At 48.2% G+C, this 22,808-nt stretch overlaps 2 protein-coding genes across 2 annotated transcripts in view; one reads left to right on the forward strand and one right to left on the reverse strand.

Annotated features, from left to right (window-relative positions):
* ZMAT2 (zinc finger matrin-type 2) overlaps positions 1-12,580 on the reverse strand; it is a 33,042-nt gene extending 20,462 nt beyond the window's left edge. The window contains exons 1-3 of the mRNA XM_075276485.1: positions 12,503-12,580; positions 7,897-7,990; positions 7,194-7,320 (exon numbers count right to left, since the gene is read on the reverse strand). Coding sequence (XP_075132586.1) covers positions 7,194-7,320; positions 7,897-7,990; positions 12,503-12,520 — 239 coding nt within the window. The 5' untranslated portion in view covers positions 12,521-12,580. The remainder of the gene's footprint in view (positions 1-7,193; positions 7,321-7,896; positions 7,991-12,502) is intronic.
* A 428-nt stretch (positions 12,581-13,008) lies between these two features.
* Positions 13,009-22,808, forward strand: part of LOC142204144 (histidine--tRNA ligase, cytoplasmic-like) — a 28,431-nt gene continuing 18,631 nt past the window's right edge. Inside the window, exons 1-4 of the mRNA XM_075275423.1 lie at positions 13,009-13,099; positions 14,367-14,547; positions 14,879-14,968; positions 15,829-15,948. Of these exons, the coding sequence (XP_075131524.1) occupies positions 14,437-14,547; positions 14,879-14,968; positions 15,829-15,948 (321 nt within the window). The 5' untranslated portion in view covers positions 13,009-13,099; positions 14,367-14,436. The remainder of the gene's footprint in view (positions 13,100-14,366; positions 14,548-14,878; positions 14,969-15,828; positions 15,949-22,808) is intronic.

Below are 22,808 nucleotides of genomic sequence, written 5' to 3' on the forward strand. Positions count from 1 at the left end.
GTAAATGAATATAAAGTTCCGATTCCACCCCAAGTGCTTGTAAATGAATAGAAAGTTCAGATTTCACCCCAAGTGCTTGTAAATGAATAGGAGGTTTCTATCTCACCCCAAGTACTTGTAAATGAATAGGAGGTTTCTATCTCACCCCAAGTGCTTGTAAATCAATAGGAGGTTTCTATCTCACCCCAAGTACTTGTAAATGAATAGAAAGTTCAGATTTCACCCTAAGTGCTTGTAAATGAATAGGAGGTTTCTATCTCACCCCAAGTGCTTGTAAATGAATAGGACGTTTCTATCTCACCCCAAGTGCTTGTAAATGAATAGGAGGTTTCTATCTCACCCCAAGTGCTTGTAAATGAATAGAAAGTTCCGATTTCACCCCAAGTGCTTGTAAATGAATAGGACGTTTCTATCTCACCCCAAGTGCTTGTAAATCAATAGGAAGTTTCTAACTCACCCCAAGTGCTTGTAAAGGAATAGAAAGTTCCTATATCACCCCAAGTGCTTGTAAATGAATAGGACGTTTCTATCTCACCCCAAGTGCTTGTAAATGAATAGGAGGTTTCTAACTCACCCCAAGTGCTTGTAAATCAATAGGAAGTTTCAATCTCACCCCCAGTGCTTGTAAATGAATAGGACATTTCTATCTCACCCAAAGTGTGTTATTTACAAGAATACAGGTCAGTACATCTCTATACTGACTCCCATGATCCTGCTGCTAGCCCCAAGTGAAAAACAGGCTGAACAGATTCTCCTCTACTTTCTGTATGCAGCAAATGGGAAACATCAAAGCAGCTAGTCTGTACATAGGGCAAATTAAAGATGGAGTATGCAGAGGGAAAAAAACTGGTACAAAATGCAGAATACTAGACATATAATGGCCAGAAATAATGTTATTCCTTATTTACACACGGCGCTATTGATTTATGCAAAGCTTGTTGAAAGGTTAGGTGCGCTTTAATGCATTACATCTGAAATGCCATTTCCGAGCCTGCAAAGTCCTTCTTCTGAGATGACAGGCAATGAATTTATGAACACACAGTGTGAATACGGCAAAAGCAGCAAGAAAAACAGACCCGCTACCCTAAAACATACCGATAAGTTAAAGGGGTTTCTCAGAACTTGTAAACTGATGACCTATCAATTGAAGGACTGTGGGGGTCTGACATCCAGGACCCTTGTGGATCGGCTAGTTGACGGGCAGGCTATAGGACATCACATTCATCGGGGAAGTGACCTGATTGCAGCTCAGTCCCATTCAAGTGAAGGTGTCAGTCCCATTCCGTCCAATGATGTCATGGAGTGCCACTGAATATAGTGGAGACAATTCAGCTCCAGAGCATGAATTACACCAGGGAGAGGGTTATAGGAATATGTGGATTTCATCTACGTTGTGCAAATCACTCAACTTTCACAGGTTCCTGAAAGGCAAAACTAGCTAGCTATATCATAACTTAGAGGTATATAGATTTTGTTTCAGCAGCAGTCCGTATTACATGCTATGCTACCCAGCTTTTCCATGATTCGGCACAAAGCAGGGGGATTTATTTGGTATATCTAGTATTCAGCAGTCCCTATCATGGCATGGCCTGGTATGCTACCCAGCTTTCTCAGAACTCTGAAAGGGAAATCCTAGCAAGCTACGGCATGATTATAGCACAGGAAAGTAGTTGAATGTATGTAAATATAATATATAGTATCCACATGCTATGTTACCCAGCTTTCCCCAGAACTCTGAAAGGTAAATCTGGAAAGCTCTGGATCAAAGAGATTTATTTTATATTACTTCATTTATTATTGGGGTATGTTACCCAGCTTTCCTGAGACCCTGAAAAATAAAAAAACAACAAAAAATAGCAGCTGATAAAGAATGGAACAGGAAGCAGACAGCGCCGTTCTCTAGGTAGTGGCCAGACCAAGTACTGCAGATCAACTCTCATTCATTTGAATGGAACCTAAGGTGCAGTACCTCACTTCTGCCACTACATAGAGAACGGCGCTGTTTGCTTCCTGCTCCATTCTCTGTGTATCGATGGGGTTTGTTGGGTGTCGGACCTCACATTAGGATAGGCCACCAATACTTAGGCCTGGAAATATCCCTTTAACTATACTAGAATTAAAAAAATGAACCTTTAAGTTAAACTAGGACAAGTCTGAGAACAAACTCGATGTGGGTCAGTGAGGCAGATATAGGATCTTACAAGAACCCAATGATGAAATCCAACATGGCGTCACCGAGAGCGTCGTGCCGGAGATCCTATATAAACGGGTTCTGCCTACCGAGCGGTGAAAAGCTGCCGTCTTTTGTAGCGAGAGCCATTAAAGGGGTTGTCCGAGAGTTTTTATTAAAAACAAGCAAACAAAACCTTGGCAAAAGGAAATATTCTAAAAATCGCACAGCGTGACTTGTTTTCCCTGAACAAAGGGGCAGCACTTGGCCGAGGCCGTCAATTTCTGCGACTCACAATAAGGCTTCATGGGAGGAGGAGGAGAAATCCAAAATAAAAATTATTTTTCTGTTTTTTGTTGAAGGCGGTGACGTATTAGGTTTGTACCGTTGTGGAGCAAAAATCATTTTTATTGTGAATTGAATGGAAAAAAACAACAATTATTTATTTTAATTTTTTTTTTTTTTTTTAAAGGTTGCTCAGTGTGCCGGCGAAGGAACGTGTAATATTAGTTCAGGAGCGATGGACGACAATACCTATTATGTGTCCACTTAAAGAGAAGCCTTCACGTCCTCATGCATATGCGGTTTTATATACCGCGAGAAAGCCCATGAATTCGGTGCACTGTCGGCTTTCCCGTTATGTGCCCGTGGCTGCAGATATTGGTGCCGTTAGTTTCAGCGCCAGTCTCTGAAGTTCCTGACAGTCTATTGTACTTGTATTTCTTATGGGTTTAAAGGGATTCTACCATTAAAACATTCGTCTCCTACTTTTAGATGTCTTCTCCGCGCCACCGTTTGGTAGAAATCCTGGTTTTCATTGTATGCAAATGACTTCTCTCGCAGCACTGGGGGCGTCCCCAATGCTGCGAGAGAACTCTCCAGCAACGCCTCCATCTTCTTCAGGAACGGCCCTTTACGCGTCTTCTTCCAGTGCTGGGGTCAAAGTTCTACATACGCACAGTCGGCCAAGCCGACTGTGCGTGCCCGCCTGATGTAAGCGGCCATTTTCTTGTGGCGGCTTACACAGTAAGCTGGGGTAAGCAGCCACAAGAAAACAGACGCGCGCATGTGCAGTCAGATCTGCCCGAGGCCCGATGGCAGAGGAGACTGTGCATGCGTAGAAGTTTGACCCCAGTGCCAGAAGAAGGCTCAGGGATAGGCCGTTCCAGAAGAAGATAGAGGCGGCTCTGGAGAGTTCTCTCGCAGCATTGGGGACTCCCCCAGTGCTGTTTGAGTGCTGGGGACCGCCCCCAGTGCTGCGAGAGAACTCTTTGCATACTGACGAAAATGGCGGCGCGGAGAAGACATCTAAAGGTAGGAGAAGAATAGCCTTTCTTAAGGCTATTCCTATGTGTTATCGAGGAAAAATGGCGTTTTAATGATAGGATCCCTTTAATTTTAGCGGTGTTCGCTATACGGTATAAGTGACGTTGTATTCTGCGGGTCTGTACGATCATGGCAATACCAAATTTCTATTGTATTTGTGATGTCTGACACCTTTAAAAAACGATAAACAGTAAAAAAAAAATGTGCTGCCATATTGTGACACCTTATGGGCATGGAGTCTCTTTATTCGGGACAAGATGGCGTCTTTTTATTGATCCTCTATAGGGGACGTTCCGACGGCGTAATCACTTTTTATTCCATTTGTAAAAATAAATTGCCAATAGTCTATTTTGATATTTTTCCCTCGCTATACCGTTCACCCTATGGGATAAATATTTTTATTGTAGTGCAGTGAATCGTAAAATCCATTTGCTTCTATTACACGCTGCCTATGGCATCCTGCGCATATTAGGTGCCGCAGTTGCGTTTAACTGCGGCATCTAAAGTGTTAACAGCGGCATCAATCGGGTCCTGGCTGTAGTATACCTGTATGGAGAGAGCTCATAGGTGCGGCCCTACTAGAGTTGAGCGATCGGGAAAGAGCGGATCCCGATCGGCGATCGAGCAAATTTTGCGATCGACTGGAAAGCGATCGGAAATCGGATTTTAAAATCGATCCTGAAATCTCAAGATCGGCTCCACCCTAGTCCCTACACAACCTGACGCTATCGGACTCGGACTGTGGGAAAATAGAGTCGTCGGAGGTTTGGACTACCAACTCCACATCCCTGGAGGTGACGTAGCAGGCCTTTGTTCTGATCTACGGTACGCGGTCCCACTAACATTGACAATTCACTGCAGAGAACAACCAACAACACGCTCGCCGGTCACTAGAGGTCTTGTAGCTGATCTGAGAGCCGAGCGCACTACAAGGTCTAGGATCAGCGCACTGCTTGTACATTTGCATTAAGAGCCGCCATGATCTGCCCATAGGCAAGGCTCGCAAACAAAGCAACGCACATTTCTGTCTCTATCACTGCACTCATTGTGTTTTTACAGATGGGAAAAAAAAAAAAATAATAGATAAAAGCTTTATAAATTAAAAATTCACCATTCAGCGCTGGCTCATGGCCGCCATCTTCCTTTACATTACTGTCAGTGTAAGTACTCCGCACATAGGGGAATAAGGGCTGGAAAATCCAGTCTGTACAGCGGCCTGAACCCAGTCCAAGACCACAGTGATGTCTGATGCTGGGAGTTCCTGCCATACTGTATATTGTATGTAGAGCCTAGAGAGGCAGGAGCTCCTGGAATCAGATCACTATGGATGCTTGGAGTCTGGGTTCCCCCACAAGCAGATGGCCTTAAAGGGATTCTACCACTAAACCAACATTTTTTCTAATGACCACGTCGGAATAGCCTTAAGAAAGGCTATTCGTCTTCTACCTTGCTCAGTCGCCTCCGGCCCGCCGTTTCGTAGAAATACAGTTTTTTACCAGTATGCAAATTAGTTCTTTTGCAGCAATGGGGGCAGGCCTCAGCAACCAAACGGCAATGGGGGCGTCCCCATTGCTGCCAGAGAACTGTCTCCAGCGACGCCTCCATCTTCAGCTGCAACCGCCTCTTCTGTCTTCTAGCTGGGTCAAACTGCGACGCCTGCACAGTTGGCTCTGCGAGTGAGACACCAACAGAGCCAAGTGCGCATGCCGGCCATTTTTGGGAGTCCGCTCCTGTATTGAACTACAAGAGCAAGAGCGGCCTCCCAAAAATGGCCACGGGCGGGCATGTGCAGTCGGCTCGACTTGTGTCTTACACATAAGAGTTGACCCAGACGGAAAACGACGAGAGAAGGGGAGGATGCAGCTGAAGACGGAGGCGTTGCCGGAGACAGTTCTCTGGCAGCAATGGGGACATCCCCATTGCCGTTTGAGTGCTGGGGCCCGCCCCCATTGCTGCGAGAGAACTCATTTGCATACCGGTAAAAAAAACGGTATTTGTACGGAACGGCGGGCCGGAGGCGACTGAGCAAAGTAGGAGACGAATAGCCTTTCTTAAGGCTATTCCGACGTGGTCATTAGAAAAAACGTTGGTTTAGTGGTAGAATCCCTTTAAGGCTGAGACCCTACATGGCAAAACATTAAATAGAGGTAAGTGACATATGACATACTAGGAACTGTATTTACTGTTGTATGGTGCCGCATAACCTACTCGTATACTATGGCGGAATTTGGTGGATTCTGCCTCAAAAATCTGCCTTAGGATCAGAGCAGGACACTGAAAAAAAAAAATCAGTTGCGGTACGAGCCCCTCCGCTTATTGTCCCCATTCATCTGAGTCTGATCTGTGAGTGAAAGGCGTGGCGGAAAACCATATGGCGGACAGTGGAGAGGAACTTGAGGCGTACTGTATACTGTGTGAACATATCCTTAAAGGTCTATTCTTTTACTGATGGATGTAACCCTATAGTGTAGGTCAGGACTGTGCTCGTACAGATGCCCTAACCTGTATGGATCACAGACACCCTTCCAAAGTGAAAAAGCAGGAGATAGGGGTATGGATGGTATACATGAGTGAGGATTGGCGCACACGTAGCGTCTGCATCAACCTGGTGCACATAGCGCTGCAATGAATCTATAGAATCCATTTATCCAACGCTAGGGTCACACTAGCGTTCGGGGATCCCGCTCCCATTCTGCACTGACACCTTTATAGTCTATGGGGTCCCCAAGCGTACTTGAAGAACGGAAACCCAAACAGTAGTGTGAAGCCAGCACTAGACAGTTTACCAAGCCCTGGCCTGTCTGACATATACAGGATACAATGAGCATTGTGTATAGGTTAGGAAGAAGCCATGAGATTTCCGGCTCTTGTCTCGGTCATCGCGTGATCAGCTCTGCCATAGTCCGCTTGGAAGTGGGGTAATATAACCTACGTACCCGCTGTATCATGTATGAAATCAATTATATACATAGCACTTGTAATTATAATAATACACCCCCGTATATTTTATAATGAAAGGCAAGTCTAAATTAAAAGGTGTTGTCTGAGACCCAGGATAACTGAATACCGCGGACCTATCCTGGGGGTTCCTGGAACGTCGCGACCCCTGGGTCATGCGAATGGAGGAAACGTTCATCTCCCTGGGTCGCTACGCCCTCCTCCCCTGTGAAACCGAACGCTGCCTCTGATCACATGACCCAGAGGACGTGAGGTCACCAGAACCCCAGGACCTATCAAAAGCATTCTGCCTCACCAGGTAAGCCAATAAATACTCCCCCAGAACAGGAGAAAGGATGCCGTCTCCCCATCACCACCACTAAAGCGCATGGAGCTCTGTACACTGTCTACAGTCCGTACGCTGCAGTGGTGGAGCTGAGGAATCTGAAAAGAGACGTATCCGGCAGATGAATCAGATCCCAACCTTCAGATGAGTCATCAGTAGAGATGAGCGAGTCCTATTCGAAACGGCCATAGGAATGATTGGAAGCGGCCGGCACGCAGACTTTACCGGCGGCCGGCCACTTAACCCCCTGTGTGCCGGCTGCGTCCATTCATTCCTATGGGAGTTTCGAATAGTACTCGCTCATGTCTAGTCACCAGTATCCAGGTTTCCTGGGTCTCCAACACAATAGAATTGGAACAGAAGAGTTTACAGCATCTTTATATAACCGTACTGAGCTGTTTGCAGGGCACTTACCCTCCCATCTCAGACTGGGGAGTGGTCTTTGTAATGACAATGGTTTTCCCCAACTTGGACTCCAGGTCCACTTTGTAGTCTCGGTGCCGGAGCAGCTCTCTTTTGACAGGGGGCTGTAGTGGTTTGCCTGGGAAAAAACATTTTCATGAAAGGTTATTGACAAAAACGATATTCCAACATGGCAGCATCACACGTCCATAGGCAGGTCTAAATATCAGGACCACTCTCATAACCATGTATTTCTTTTCAAGGGGTTTCCGGGATCTTAGGACAGGTCATCAATTAAAGATCGGCAGGGGTCTGATATGAAGAGATCGCAGTGTCCAGGTGAGAGTACTGAACACCGCACCGTACAGTTGTGCTTGATTTCTTCAATGGGACTGAGCTACAATCAGTGAAGGTAACTGATCAACATGGCCTGTGAAATACGTCGTGCCCAGGGAGACAAGGGTGGGACATGCAATTGATGACCCGCATGTGCCCGAGGACATGAAAGGTCCTAATAAATGTGACTGTTTTGCAAACGGGCCGGATCGCCAGTGAATATCACAGCCCTTGCATTGCAGCCTTTTCAATCAACTGATCGGTGGGGGTGCCAGATACCAGAGCCCACCCAGCGATCTGATATTGACGACCCATCCTATGGCTACATTAACACTGTTAAACTTCCAATAAAGCAATGGATAGTACAAACTCTACAAACCATCTTTCTTCTCTCTCTCTTCCGTGATTCGTTTCTGTGCAAGTTTCTCATATTCATCTTTGTCCCACTTCCGACGGAAATCCGTGTTCTTGGACTGAAAAGAGGAAAAAGGTGCATTAAAAAACAATCCACGGATCTAAAGGCAAAATCTCATTCAAATATCGCGGGGCTGCGGACTCCGGAAGACAAATTTCTGTCCCCGGCTCCTCTATTTTTACTCGCTTTGCCTCCTTCATAAACTATATATACATATATATATATATATATACATATATATATATATATATATATATATATATGTACATATACAGAAGAGGAGGGGGCGCTTTATAGGAGAGGGTGGGATTATTACCTATATACACACACAGGAGGAGGAGGGGGCACAGTTATGTAGTATATATACATAGGCAGAGGACGGGGCACCTTATACAGAGAAGGAGATAATAATAATAAATATAAATGAAATCTAGGAGAATACAATCTTTCCGCACGTAGACGTCGCAGTCACGATCTCCCTTGGGGGGCGCATAGCAAATTCATTCACAAATATTAGGTCAAGGCCAAAGTCACTGGGTACACCAATCCTTAGGCTGGTCATACACTACCGTAATGTAAGTCCGCAATTGAGGGATTTCAATTATAGTCAATGCGGCCTCTTAGGGCCCCTTCACACGGCGTAAGCGCGCCGCTCATTTAGACACGTATACGCGTGTCCGATCGCGGCGCTTCAAAACAGAGCCCATTGATTTCAATGGGAAGCGCGTGTATATGCCGAAATACGTGCGCTTCCCATTGAAATCAATGGGCTCTGTTTTGAAGCGCCGCGCTCAGACACATGTCTAAATGAGCGGCGCACTTATGCCGTCTGAAGGGGCCCTTACACCACTGGCTATTTTATCCGTGGTGCGGCCGGGCCGCAACCGAGATCTGCACTTTATAGGACATGTCCGTAATTGCCGGGACTGCACGGACTCGCCCATATGGGTGAGTGCGGTCGTTTACGGACATCTGCGGTGTCGCTGATCAGCAACTTGCGGACCGTAAAATCATTACGGTAGTGTAGTGTAAGACTAGTGTAGGGTAGTGTATTTTGGCACCAAGAGCGAAGCGGGGAGTCGCGTCGCTCTCGGGTCAAAACCCGCCTGCCATGACCGTCGCAGTTTCTCCCTCTGGAGCAGGCTCAAATGAACGGGCCAACTACGGAAGTTGCAGACGCCCCAGCTCAGCGAGCCGCAGAATCCGCCTGAAGAAAGGGCAGCTTACTAGTGCTCTCCATAGACCACCATTGTATGGAGGCGGATTTTGAGACGAAATTCGCCTCCTTGCCCCCGTGTTAACTAGCCCTTAAGAAGAATACGTACAAAGAGGGGGAAGACAGCACAGTACACAATGAGGGAAGGTTCATGCAGAAGATTTTGGAGCGGTCTTAAGCTCTGTTTAAAAGATAGAAAATGAAAAGGAATTTGAGGCGGACGTCTGCCGCAGATTATTCTTAGATGAATGTCCTCCAATCTGCAGCAAGATCCAGTAAGAAACTTTTTTTTTTTTTTTCCAGCGACCCGTTTCTCTCTCTGCCTCCCATATATTCTGTCGTAGGTACAGGCCTAATCTAGAGCCCTCTGCGTTCCATATGCCTGATCTGACGGCAGAATCACGAATCAGGCCTGTGGCTTCACACTGATCCGCCTGCAAACCTGTGTCAGAAACCGGAGACTCATTCTCGGCTTCATTCAGGGGCATTTTTGGAGCAGAACACTTAAAATGTGATAGTGTGATAGTAAGAGTGTGTGTGTATATATATTATATATATAGTGAAGCCTCTCCAAAAGATTGTATTTTCTATGACGGATTTTCATTTTCAATATTAAAGGGGTTGTCCAGGAATTGCCCAAATCACAGAGGCCGGGGAAGGGAAAAAGAAATCATAGTCCTATCTCCCCCAGGCACTCCAGAGTCCATTTTGGCACACACTACACCAGATTAAGGGACTGCTGAGATCCATCAATGGCCTCCAGATTCGGTAACGTGCGCGAGCGATGTCACTGGATTCTTTCCAGCCACCATTGACCAGCGAAGGCAGAATGTCTATCAGATCGGACAGCGGTGGTGGATATCAGAGCGGGGGCGATTGCAAGTTTGACAATTCTTGTTTGTTTTTTTTGGCCAGTGCACCTCTGCGTCTGGGCCATTCTGCCCCCTCTTTGCATGAGGTAAATCCTACAAGCAGCGCTTTTCTCTCTACAATTGTCATGCAGAAACCACAAGGACCCCATTATAGTGTATGGGGTCTGCGAGTTTCCTTTTTCTGAGGATTAGGTTTCCGTACAGGGGGTCCCAAGCAGACTCCCCAAACGGAAACCCATGCACAGATGTGAACCGCGCCTTACACCTTCTCCAGGGTCCTGTTTATCCAATTCCTGGACAACCCCTTTAAAGGGATTCTACCATTAAAACCCGTTTTTTTGTGGATAAGACGTTGGAGTCGCCTTTAGAAAGGCTATTCGTCTCTTACCTTTAGACGTGGTCTCTGCTGCGCCGCTCCTTAGAAATACCAGTTTTTTACCGGTATGCAAATGAGTTCTCTCGCAGCGATGGGGGCGGGCCCAAGTGCTCAAACAGTGATGAGGGCGTCCCCACCGCTGCCAGAGAAGTGTCTCCAAGTGCTGCCTCCTTTCTCGTCCGCCGCGTCATCTTCAATATCTTCTTCCGGCGCAGGCTCGTAACTTCTAGCAGAGCAGACTGTGCAGGCGCACAGGCCACGGGAAAATGGCCGCTTGCACAGTATTGTTAGCAGCCATTTTCCCGTGGCCTGTGCAGTCTGCTCTGCTAGAAGTTACGAGCCTGAGCCGGAAGACATTGAAGATGACGCGGCGGACGAGGAAAGAGGCAGCGCTTGGAGACACTTCTATGGCTGCAGTGGGGACGCCCTCATCACTGTTTGAGCACTAGGGACCGCCCCCATCGTGGCGAGAGAACTCATTTGCATACCGGTAAAAACCGGTATTTCTAAGGAACGGCGCAGCGGCACGTCTAAAGGTAAGAGACGAATAGACGGTACTATTCCGTTATCGGGCCAGCAGCAGCGCATTTCAGCACCAGCTTTCGGGACAGCAGTTCAGTTCAGCAGCGGGAATTACAATGACATCCGAGGACTGCTGGCCCGATGCTTGTGCCCAGTAGCCAGTACATCAATGACCCCCCCTCCATCTCCTCCTCCTTCCAGTGCTGCCCCCCAGCTCTCCTTACATCTACCCCGTACCCTCTCCCCGCCACATGACTAAGCCGATGCTGGCCCGATGATAGAGGCTGTGCTTGTGTGTAGTAGGCAGTACATCGATCGATGCCCTCATCCTCCTCTTCCTTCCAGTGCTGCCCCCCAGCTCTTCTTACATCTGCCCCGTACCCTCTCCCTGTAATAGGCCTCACCGTAAATCTTGAGCAATGAATGCTACTAGATAGCCGCCGGACGCTGCAGAAAGTTTGTCCCTCCGGCTCGCTGTAGCTCACCGTTCCTATAGTCGGCGTGTTTCTTGTCAGGGCCTGGATTGAGCCCCGGTGTCTTTCCTTTCGGTCTCGGTACTAGCGCTGAGGTGAGGCCTAGTCGTGTGGCGGGGAGAGGGTACGGGGAAGATGTAAGGAGAGCTGGGGGGCAGCACTGGCAGGAGGAGAAGGATGGGGGAGGGGGGTCATCGATGTACTGGTTACTGGGCACAAGCATCGGGCCAGCAGTCCTCGGATGTCATTGTAATTCCCACTGCTGAACTGCTGTCCCGAAAGCTGCTGCTGAACTGCGCTGCTGCTGGCCCGATAACGGAATAGTACCGAATAGACTTTCTAAAGTCTATTCCGACGTCTTATCCACAAAAAAAGGGGTTTAATGGTAGAATCCCTTTAACCATCTTCTTTGAGAAGACCAACTACCTAAGGGCCTATTCACACAGAGTAAACGGGTGCACAATGCGCCGCGATTTTGACGGTGCATGTTTCCGGTCTCGTTAGCGCTGCGTAAACACACGTAAACGCGACCGCAAACATGCACTGTCAAAATCGCGGTGCTAACGTCCCGTAAACGCGGTATATTGTGTGCCACATTTACTCCGTGTGAATAGGCTTTCTTCTCAAAGAGGTTTCCTGTACAGTATGTATATACCTGTGTGTGCGTATACCTATCTATACACACAGAGGGGCCCTACGGAGTATATACAGAGAGACGCGGGCACAGTATACAGATAGGTACAGGGCAGGGGTCACGGCCCCTTTTAGCACTCCAGCTGCTGTGAAACTACAACTCCCAGCATGCTCCATTCACTTCCATGGGACGCCGGAGTGCATGCTGGGAGTTGTAGTCCTACGACATCTGGTTGTCTACCCCAGCTACAGACAATGAAGGAGCCAGAATGTCCTCCCCCCCGTGTGAGAGCAGGACCCCTCTATCTTTACCACAGTTCACTGCTTTACGGCCAGATCCTTCCTGACCACCAGCGGGACAGGCTGGGACTTGTAGTGCCACAGCCGCCTCCACAGAGCGGGAAGTCAATGAGCAACAGGACGCAGACCAACGGGCACCGACCACCAAGAACCACCGGGAGCTCCACCAGCCACTCACCCCGCTTCCTGACGCCATCTTGAACCCTAATGCCGACTGTCGCGCCGAGTGACGTCACGTGGGAGGGTAGCTCCCTGCAGTCACCATGACCACGGCCGTGGCCCCGCCCACTCCAGACAGCGCTGGGTCTGGCCCGGTAACAGGGGGCGGGGCCTGTACTTATTAGCATATTCCTCAAACCGGTATAAAACTGATAGGACTGTCATATATAACGCGATGATATATCATACATAAAACACTGACGTAAAATACGGACGTAAACGAAAGCCAGTCAGACACTAGGCGCCATCTTTGTTGTGGGCATGTCAGATATCAATACCGGTAAACAGATTCAAAACCAGACTTAAAGGTGACTGTGTGTCTTTATTCGGAGAGTGTTGTATAGTGAGGCACTTACGCTGTGAATATTATATGTATTATAGTGTATAAGTGCCATCCTGTGACGTCACGAGTGCACACCATAGAGAGTAAAGCAGAGGGTAGACAGGTCCCCCTTCCCTGTGGAGGTGACAGGATCACGTGGGCTGTGTGTTACAGGAGCAGAGAAGAGCTGAGGAGCATTGCAGTGCTGGTCTATAAGACATGAATGAATACAAGGTCAGCAGTCACTGGCTCAGGGCAATGTCATGGCTGAGCCCATGTGATTAGCCCGGTCATTGCACTGAGGTCTCCTTCATTCCCACATGTATGTTTGTGTGTTTAGGATGTGACATGCAGTGGAGGTGACACATCAATTTATTGTCCCATTCTTTTACTGAAATCTGGAAGGGGTTAATGTGTCGTGTTATTAGGAAATCGCAGCAAGTCCATTATACCTATGGGAAACGCCGGCGGTTTAACTATGCGTGGTGGAAAAATTGTGATACGTTGTCACTGCGGTTTTTTCCCTTTGCACATTTTTTTGCTGTGGTCCACTACGGGAAGCCTTAGCCTTAAAGGGATCGTCCAGTTTCAGCAAATAAGTGTTATTGTTTGTATAATGAAAAGTTGTGCCATTGTCCAATAGACTTTCTGTGTCAATTCCTCCTGGATTTCTAGAGCTCGGCTTGTTGTCTTCATTCTGCTTACTGGAAGTGGATAAAAATCAGTCGCTGGTCGTGTGACGGACGGTCCCTGGTTGTGTCACGGACGGTCGCTGGTCGTGTCACGGATGGTCCCTGGTTGTGTCACGGACGGTCCCTGGTTGTGTCACGGACGGTCGCTGGTCGTGTGACGGACGGTCGCTGGTCGTGTCACGGATGGTCCCTGCTCGGGTCTGTGACAGTAACGAGATGTGCACCTACGTGTTCATAACATGATCAGGAACCTTCCATGACATGACCAGGGACTGTCCATGGCACGACCAGGGGCCGTCCATCACACGACCAGCGGTCGCCCATCACACGACCGGGAACCGCCCATCACCTGACCTGGGACCGTCCATGACACGACCAGGGACCGTCCATGACACGACCTGAGACCGTCCATGACACGACCAGGGACCGTCCATGACACGACCTGAGACCGTCCATGACACAACCTGGGACCGTCCATCACCTGACCTGGGACCGTCCATGACACCACCAGGGACCGTCCTAGACACAACCTGAGACCGTCCATGACACAACCAGGGGCCGTCCATGACACAACCTGGGACCGTCCATGACACGACCTGGGGCCACCCATCACACGACCAGCGGCCGCCCATTACACGACCAGGAACCGCCCATCACACGACCTGGGACTGTCCATCACACGACCTGGGACTGTCCATGACACGACCAGGGCCTGTCATTGACATTTATACAGAAAGTATATTGGAATATGACTGTCGTGACTCTTTGTGCAGCCGATTGTTTACATTGGTTCTTGTTTTTCACCCCAGATCTGTTCTTGAGCCTTGATCAGTAGGATGGAGGGATGACGTGCGGAAAAATAAAAGATTCCTGGAAATCATGGCAGCCATAAAATGTGTGTCCGCGTCCTGCTGGAGAATCCTGGTGGCCCGGAGAATCTCATTGTGTCCATTTACACCATCTTCACGGGCCAATATTCCTAATCCTCAGGTAAGATTGTCATTCACTTGAGCAGGTCTTTGGCCATTACTTTGGCCCCCGATATCCTGCTGTTTGTTCCCATGTCTGTGGCTCCCTGTTTTCCCACATTGCTATAAGTTGCACCAAATTTATACACTGTAGCAAAATGTCTCAAAATTTGGAGCATCTTGTAGGTTTGGTTCGCATCTGCGTTGGGGTCTCTGTAGAAGACGCCGCCGCAGATTCCACCAAAAATTGTGCCAAGGTTGTTATTGGTCCCCATTACTGTTTTATTAGACGATCCCTCTTACTTTACGCAGGTTTTCGCCATCAGATATTAACGCATTCCGTATATTTACAGGTCACCGCAAAATCATTTGTACATCAAAACGCGACAGAAAAAACGCATCATGTGGATCAAAGGAAAAACTTTGTACTCAAGACGCCAAAAGTAATTTTATTTTTAAGATGTTTAAAGGGATCCTATCACTCAGATCCAATTTTTTGTTGGTGCCACGTCCGAATAACCTTAAGGCTATTTGTCTCCTACCTTTCGTCGTCTTCTCCGCGCCGCCGTTCGCCTACAATCCCGGTTTCTCTCGGTATGCAAATGAGCTCTCTTGCAGCACTGGGGGCGGGTCCCAGCGCAAAGACAGCACTGAGGGCGGGCCCCAGTGCTCAGACAGCACTGGGGGCGGGCCCCAGTGCTCAGACAGCACTGGGGGCGGGCCCCAGTGCTCAGACAGCACTGGGGGCGGCCCCAATGCTGCGAGAGAACTCTCTCCAGCGCTGCCTCCTCTTCTTCAGCAGCGTCATCTTCATCCTCTTTTTCCGACGGTGACTTGTAACTTCTAAGGCTTCGAGCCTTGGGCAGAGCAGACTGCAAATGCCCACAGACCACGAGAAAATGGCCGCTTGCACAGTATTGTAAGCGGCCATTTTCTCGTGGCCTGTGGGCATGTGCAGCCTGCTCTGCCCAAGGCCTCAGAAGTTACAAGCCACCGCCGCAAGAAGTGACTGAAGAGGAGGTGGCGCTAGAAAGAGTTCTCTCGCAGCATTGGGGCCCGCCCCCAGTGCTGCGAGAGAGCTAATTGACATACTGACAAGAACCGGGATTGTAGGCGAACGGCGGCGCGGAGAAGACAACGAAAGGTAGGAGACGAATAGCCTTTCTTAAGGCTATTCTGACGTGCTAACTACAAAAAATTGGGCCGGAGTGATAGGATCCCTTTAAATCTGCATATATACTGTGTCTCCTATATATATATTTGCGATCTAATAGTCCTACCATTTTCTGCATTGTGATCCCAGGGCACACATGATGTTGACCCCAAGCAGATGGCCATTCGGGAGAAGGTGTTCAGTATAGTGTTAAATTGCTTTAAACGTCATGGAGCCGAGGGCATCGACACCCCGGTGTTTGAGCTGAAGGTAAGTTATTGGTGTTTAATATGTTAGAGGGTTTTTTTCAGGCTATATAATCGATTACCTATCTTAAAGGGGGTAAAATCGGGACCCCTAGGTCATGTTCATCTCCGCCTCCTCCCTGATCTCACAGGCTATGGGGACTGACTAGTTATAGTAAAGCCAGCCCTCGTAGCACAGGTAATTCAAGTACCGGTGAGCTCAGCGGAGGCGTGGGTGGAGTGATCTAGGGAGCTGAACCCTGCCAGTGTCATCGCTGGGCTTTGAAGAGCGCCCCCCCCCCTGGCAGTACTATCATGGGGGCGTTCCTCACATCCCAGTGGTGACGCCATGCTATAAAGCCTACCCTTCTGACAGTGGAGGGATGTTGATGCTAAAATTAGTGGCTCCGATGTCTCCGGCACCCAGGCGCATACTGGTAAAGCTGACTGTGCTGAATTGAGTGCAATGAGCTCTTTAGTGGCATATAATATCGCCAATCATTATATCCGTCTCCATATTCAGCCTCATGCATAGAGCTCTATGGAGAAGGGAGGGGTGGAGTAGGATTCTGTCTCATTCTGTTCACTCACAGTTTCTTATGTACAACCTAGCAGTGTTCAAATCTTTTTGAGTAGCAGCAATTATTTGAGTGTCTTTTCTATCCTCCCTCCTCTCTTCATAGACTGATATGGAAGCGTAAGTGAAGAATAAAACCTATTTCTTGAATAAGATCTACCACGAAGTGTCTTATATTCATTAATTAGATACGTAGCTTGTTACATATTCACTTTGGTAGACATGCAATCACTAGATAAATCAATACATGAGATGAACCAATAAATTAGACGATCTTTTGCTTTCGAGTGGTCCACTTTATTAGACTCGCTTGAAATACCGATTTTCGCCAGTATGCAAATGAGTTCTCTCGCAGCAATGGGGGTGGGCTCCAGTGCTCAAACAGCACTGCGGGCGTCCCTAATACTGCCAGAGAACTCTCCAGCGCCGCCTCCCTCTTCGTCATGAACGTCATCTTCTTTCGTCTTCTTCCGGCGCAGGCGCAAGGCCTACTGCGCATGCCCACGGCCACAAGAAAAATGGCCACTTACACAGTAAGTAAGCGGCCATTTTCTTGTGGCCTTTGGGCATGCGCAGACGGCTCTGCCCGAGGCCTACAAGTTTCAAAGCCTGCGCCGGAAGAAGACACAGGAAGAGGACGTTCCTGACGAAGATGGAGGCGGCAATGGAGAGTTCTCTGGCAGCATTGGTGACTCCCCCAGTGCTGTTTGAGCGCTGGGGCCCGCCCTCAGTGCTGCGAGAGAACTCATTTGCATACTGATGAAAACCGGTGTTTCAAGCGAACGGCAGCGCGGAGAATACAACGAGAGGTAGGAGAAGAATAGCCTTTCTTAAGGCTATTCCGACGTGGTAGGGAGAAACAAAGTGTTTAAATGACAGGATCCCTTTAATAAAAGGTTCTTCTGCCAATATTTGGATTTGTATTTCACCCCCACGACCATTGAGCGCGGATCTCCTGGTACGGGACTTGGGTCCCCATTGCTGCCTCTTCCCGATAATAGACGCCACGGGTCCACCGCCCCATATTCCAGCACATCATTTGGGATTGCCCCAGTGCTAGTCCATTTGGAAGGTAAGTCATCGCTACATTGTCCAGAATTATCAGGATTCTAGTGTCGGAGTTTGGAAAACGAAAATCAAAATAGGCCGCCGGCAGGAAGGGGTTAAATTTCCTGAGGACACATTCCCTTTCAATCTGCATTACCTCGATTTCTCGCAGAACGTACGATGTAGTTATTTTTGTTAGGCCTTGTTTTGTTTTGTTTTCTGCAAAGTGTGAACGAGTGCGTCGCCCATCGCTAAGCAACAAATGGAGCGGGTGACCTGGCCATGAGCTAGAGAAAGGCCGAGTGTGCGCGTGCACGTAGTCATCCGGCATCGTCACCCCGCCGACGGGAACGGGTGGATAGAGTTCTCTCTGACGGAGCGAGGATGGGTTGGCAAATTTGGGAGGCCGGATGATTCTGTGCCACGAAGCCGGAATAGCCAGGAGGGCTATTGTTTTTCTTGGCACTATATAGTGTAGTCCGCAGGTGTTTGGGGTTTGTTCTTCTGTACCCCAGGATTGGGCAGGGACCGGGCAGTGATACTGGGGGGTAAGACAGCGGTTACACAGGGATCCCAGGGGACCCGATTGTCTGTAATGGGATCTGTCGTTTTGTTTAGCAGCTTTTTGAGTGATTTCTAAAGTCTGTGGGAGCTCCTGGCATCTTCTGCATTTGTTTACAAGGTTTAGCTTCCTGTTATGTTTTCCTACAACTACCATGATACCTTGCGCTTCACTCAGAGCTGACTCCCCTCTTTCCCCTCCCTTTCTCACACCCCTTCCCTGTTTCCCTAGCTAGCCCCTCCCACTAATAGCCCTTCCTATCTAACTCAACCCCCATCATACTTACCTGTCTCCACACAGGACTTCACTTCTTCTGGGCCAGCATTAGATTCCAAAGATCAATTTATCCCGGACAACCCCTTTAAGGACCAGTTCTTAAGAATAAGGCTATGTTCACATCAGAATGGAGCCTCCTATGCAGAGTCTGTCTAAAATCGTGGACTAAACAGTCCTGTAAGCCCGATTTTTGTCTTTCTATGTCAGAGAGAAGACAGTGGACACTTGACAGACTCCCTAATAGTCAGTGGGGTCCCTCTGTATCTGCAGTTGTCCGTCATAGAACAAATCTAGCTTTAATCTGTTCCTATGACATGACTGAAGAATAGGTTAAATAAAACAGATGTGTATGTAGTCTTAAAGGGATTTTCGGGGGTGTGACATAGCACTTCTATGCACTGGATAAGTTTTATTACTAATGTTTTACTTTTGTGGAGGGCTGTGGGGGAGGCCGGAACTCTTGTCCCGCTGTCTCCACTGTAGTTGCATCAACTCTGGGATGTCACCGGCTGCTCAGAGTCAGGCCGCAGCTCCATTCAGTAGAAGGAAGTTGGTCATGTGACAGTGAGTCGGAGCAGCTGCAAGGGAGACATGAATGAAAGTTCCAGCCTCCCCCGCAGCCCTCCTGAAAAGTAGTGATCAAGGCTCCTGGGGACCGGGATGAACCATTAAATGCAATTACAGTTGTAATTTTTCTCTAACCCCCACCATTCCTGAGCAATCAATGCCATTAGTTTTGGACTCTGATATATTATTTAGTTTCTGTACTGTCAGGAGGGCGGGGTCAGACAGGAGCAAGGAGTGTGATTCTGAGCTCTGACCCTGGCTGCCTCTGAATCACGCCCCTTTGTCTGACACCGCCCACTTGACATTAGAAATCTTCCATAACACATCAAGCACCATGTTGCTCAGGGATGGTGGGGGCTAGAGAGAAAATTCCAACTGTGCTAGAATGCTAAGGACTAGAATTGGTGGAGGCGGTGATGTCATACTCTGTTGTTGCGGTGTTGCGTTCCATTCTCACCTGTTCTAGGTAGCGGCGACGGAGACGTTAGTCGTAGCGTTGCGTTGGTGATTAGCGTCGCCATTAATCTAATGCATTTTCATAGGGCGTTTTTATTATGTTGCAGCGGTTTGACGGAATACATTATGCCCACATTATTATTCTGCTTATTTAAACTTACTTATAAATATTTTATCTTCTTCTCATGACCGAGCACCTGCTGAGCGAGTCTAAAGAAACAGCCGGCGATTAATTCACTTGTTATTCAGCGTGGATAGCGTGAACCATGTCAGCTTTGGGGATTGCAGTGATTAGGCATTACCATACAGTGACAGTCCTCGCAGCAGTCAGGAGGGCTCCAGTGATTGCTTGGTTTCTGCGCCCGCGACTCTTCAAGTCACCTTGTTTATTTCTTGCATCAATCTTTATAGATCTATCAGCAGTAACCGCCCAGAGATGGCGCTCACGTGGTCATGGCCGGACCTGATCTACCTTTACTGTAGGCCTGAGCTGTAGGGTTGGCCAAATACAAGTCTGCCGCAAGAACACTGCCCGGCAGATAGATAGGTTACTGTCACCAGAACCAGCATATCACCCCAGCCCTGCAGATAGATAGGTTACTGTCACCAGACCCAGCATATCACCCCAGCCCTGCAGATAGATAGGTTACTGTCACCAGAACCAGCATATCACCCCAGCACTGCAGATAGATAGGTTAGTATCATCAGAACCAGCATATCACCCCAGCCCTGCAGATAGATAGGTTACTGTCACCAGACCCAGCATATCCCCCAGCCCTACAGATAGATAGGTTAGTGTCACCAGACCCAGCATATCACCCCAGCCCTACAGATAGATAGGTTAGTGTCACCAGACCCAGCATATCACCCCAGCCCTGCAGATAGATAGGTTACTGTCACCAGAACCAGCATATCACCCCAGCCCTGCAGATAGATAGGTTACTGTCACCAGAGCCAACATATCACCCCAGCCCTGCAGATAAATAGGTTACTGTCACCAGACCCAACATATCACCCCAGCCCTGCAGATAGATAGGTTACTGTCACCAGAACCAGTATATCACCCCAGCCCTGCAGATAGATAGGTTACTGTCACCAGAACAGCATATCACCCCAGCCCTGCAGATAGATAGGTTAGTGTCACCAGAACCAGCATATCACCCCAGCCCTGCAGATAGATAGGTTACTGTCACCAGAACCAGCATATCACCCCAGTCCTGCAGATAGATAGGTTAGTGTCACCAGAACCAGCATATCACCCCAGCCCTGCAGATAGACAGGTTACTGTCACCAGAACCAGCATATCACCCCAGCCCTACAGATAGATAGGTTACTGTCACCAGAACCAGCATATCTATCTGCAGGGCTGGGGTGATATGCTGGTTCTGGTGACAGTAACCTATCTATCTGCAGGGCTGGGGTGATATGCTGGTTCTGGTGACAGTAACCTGTCTATCTGCAGGGCTGGGGTGATATGCTGGTTCTGGTGACACTAACCTATCTATCTAGCCCCCACTGTTCCTGAGAAAATCATTGCTTGCTAGTTTTGGTGCTTGATGTGCTGTTTAGACTCTGTACTGTCAGGCAGGAGCTGACAAGGGGTGTGACTGAGCTCTGACACTGGCTGCCTCTGATTGGACTACTGAGCCACGCCCCTGCCTGACACCAGCCACTTGAAGTTACAGAGCTTAGATAGCACATCAGGCACCAAAACCAACTGCGCTTGTTGCTCAGGAATGGTGGGGGCTAGAGATAAAATTCCAACTGCGCTGGAATCAGTGGTGCCGGACCAATTAACAGATGGTGAGAACTTGAATGGGTGGAGGTGCTGAAAGGTCCACTTTAATGACCAGACCAAAACAATCGACTTCCTGCTCTTTAGCTATTGGTTAAACCTGCTCCTTGCAAACTTCCTGTTCTGCCCGCATGTGCATGGATCCATTTTCTAAGACCGATGGACTACGACAACTTGGCGGTCTCCGCTGTTGGCGCGATCACTTTTATGGCAAGAAGAACGCTGCAGAATCTTATCGCGACAGACGTACCAAAGGCGTATGTGCACAGAGACGAAGAAGTGCAGTCTCTCGGTCTGGCCAACAAATAACTTGGCTCGCTGCTCTCGCCTATTACTTAAAGAGAACGACTAAGTACAACGTTTGCGTTTACGGCGTAATTAAACTTACGTTTTCCCCACCCGTGTAATTACTTTTGGAGGGTTACCAGCCCAACCTTATAATGATAGGCATAAATATGTGGCGCGCGCCAACCAGTCAGCATGTAGTCAACAAAAAGAGGGCGAGAATGAATAATGTATCACAAGATAAAGTCGCCGGCTCATCCCCTGGAGACCGGACAGTAAATTACACACATAATTATCCCGAAAGAGTCCAAGGGCGCCGCGCGATCACAACTTACCTAATGTGATATCCTGATAAATTATGAATCCTACTCTCCAGATTTATAATCCCTCCCGTGACCTCTTTATATCACTTTTTTTTCCCCAAATACGCCCAGACGCGAGACCCTCGAGCGCAAGTCAATTTAAAAACACGTAGGCCCGGGCGATATGATCTATGGCGTAATGTTCTAGCTGGGCTGTCAACGGTAATAAAGGTCGTAAGAAGGTGGCGGTGACATTCTTCCTGTTACCGAAGAGCCGCCATCTTTCCTTCCTATAGGACGGATCTATAACGGCGTAAATATGATTTAGAAGATGACAATTTTCCCGTATTGCACATGCAATGTAGATTGCGCCACGCTCCGCCGCCCGCTCGATCGCCTTCTGCGCGTCCTAGGCGCCATAAAAAGAGGTATTGGCTTCTGCCCCCTGAAGGGTTTGATGTCTTTTTTCGTAGAGGTTTATGGAGAAATTGATGGTGAAATGATAAGAATGATGATCGCGATAACCTGGACTAATTTCTAGGCTTCAAGAATAAACTGGTTTTTCCGACCCCCTAATGGGTTTTTAATATTGATGACCCTTCTACGGGATAGGTCATCAGTATGTGATCAGTGGGGGTCTAATATCAGTTGTTGCGGCAGCCTCCAGGTCTTCATCAGGATCCTCTAATTCATTAGAATGCCAGTGATTGTAACAATGTAACAAACTAACATCTAATTCATTTATAGAATGTGAAATGTTGAATATAATTAAAAGGAATCATTTTTGTTAAGCAAATCTGGGTTTTGGTGATTCTAACCTATCTATCTGCACAGCTGGATTCTAATGACACTAACCTATCTATCTGCACAGCTGGGTTCTGGTGACACTAACGTATCTGCATAGCTGGGTTCTGGTGACACTAACCTATCTATCTGTAGATCTGGGTTCTGGTGACCCTAACCTATCTATCTGTAGATCTGGGTTCTGGTGACCCTAACCTATCTATCTGTAGATCTG

The sequence above is a fragment of the Leptodactylus fuscus genome, chromosome 5, assembly GCF_031893055.1.
Source record: "Leptodactylus fuscus isolate aLepFus1 chromosome 5, aLepFus1.hap2, whole genome shotgun sequence".
NCBI lineage: Eukaryota > Metazoa > Chordata > Amphibia > Anura > Leptodactylidae > Leptodactylus > Leptodactylus fuscus.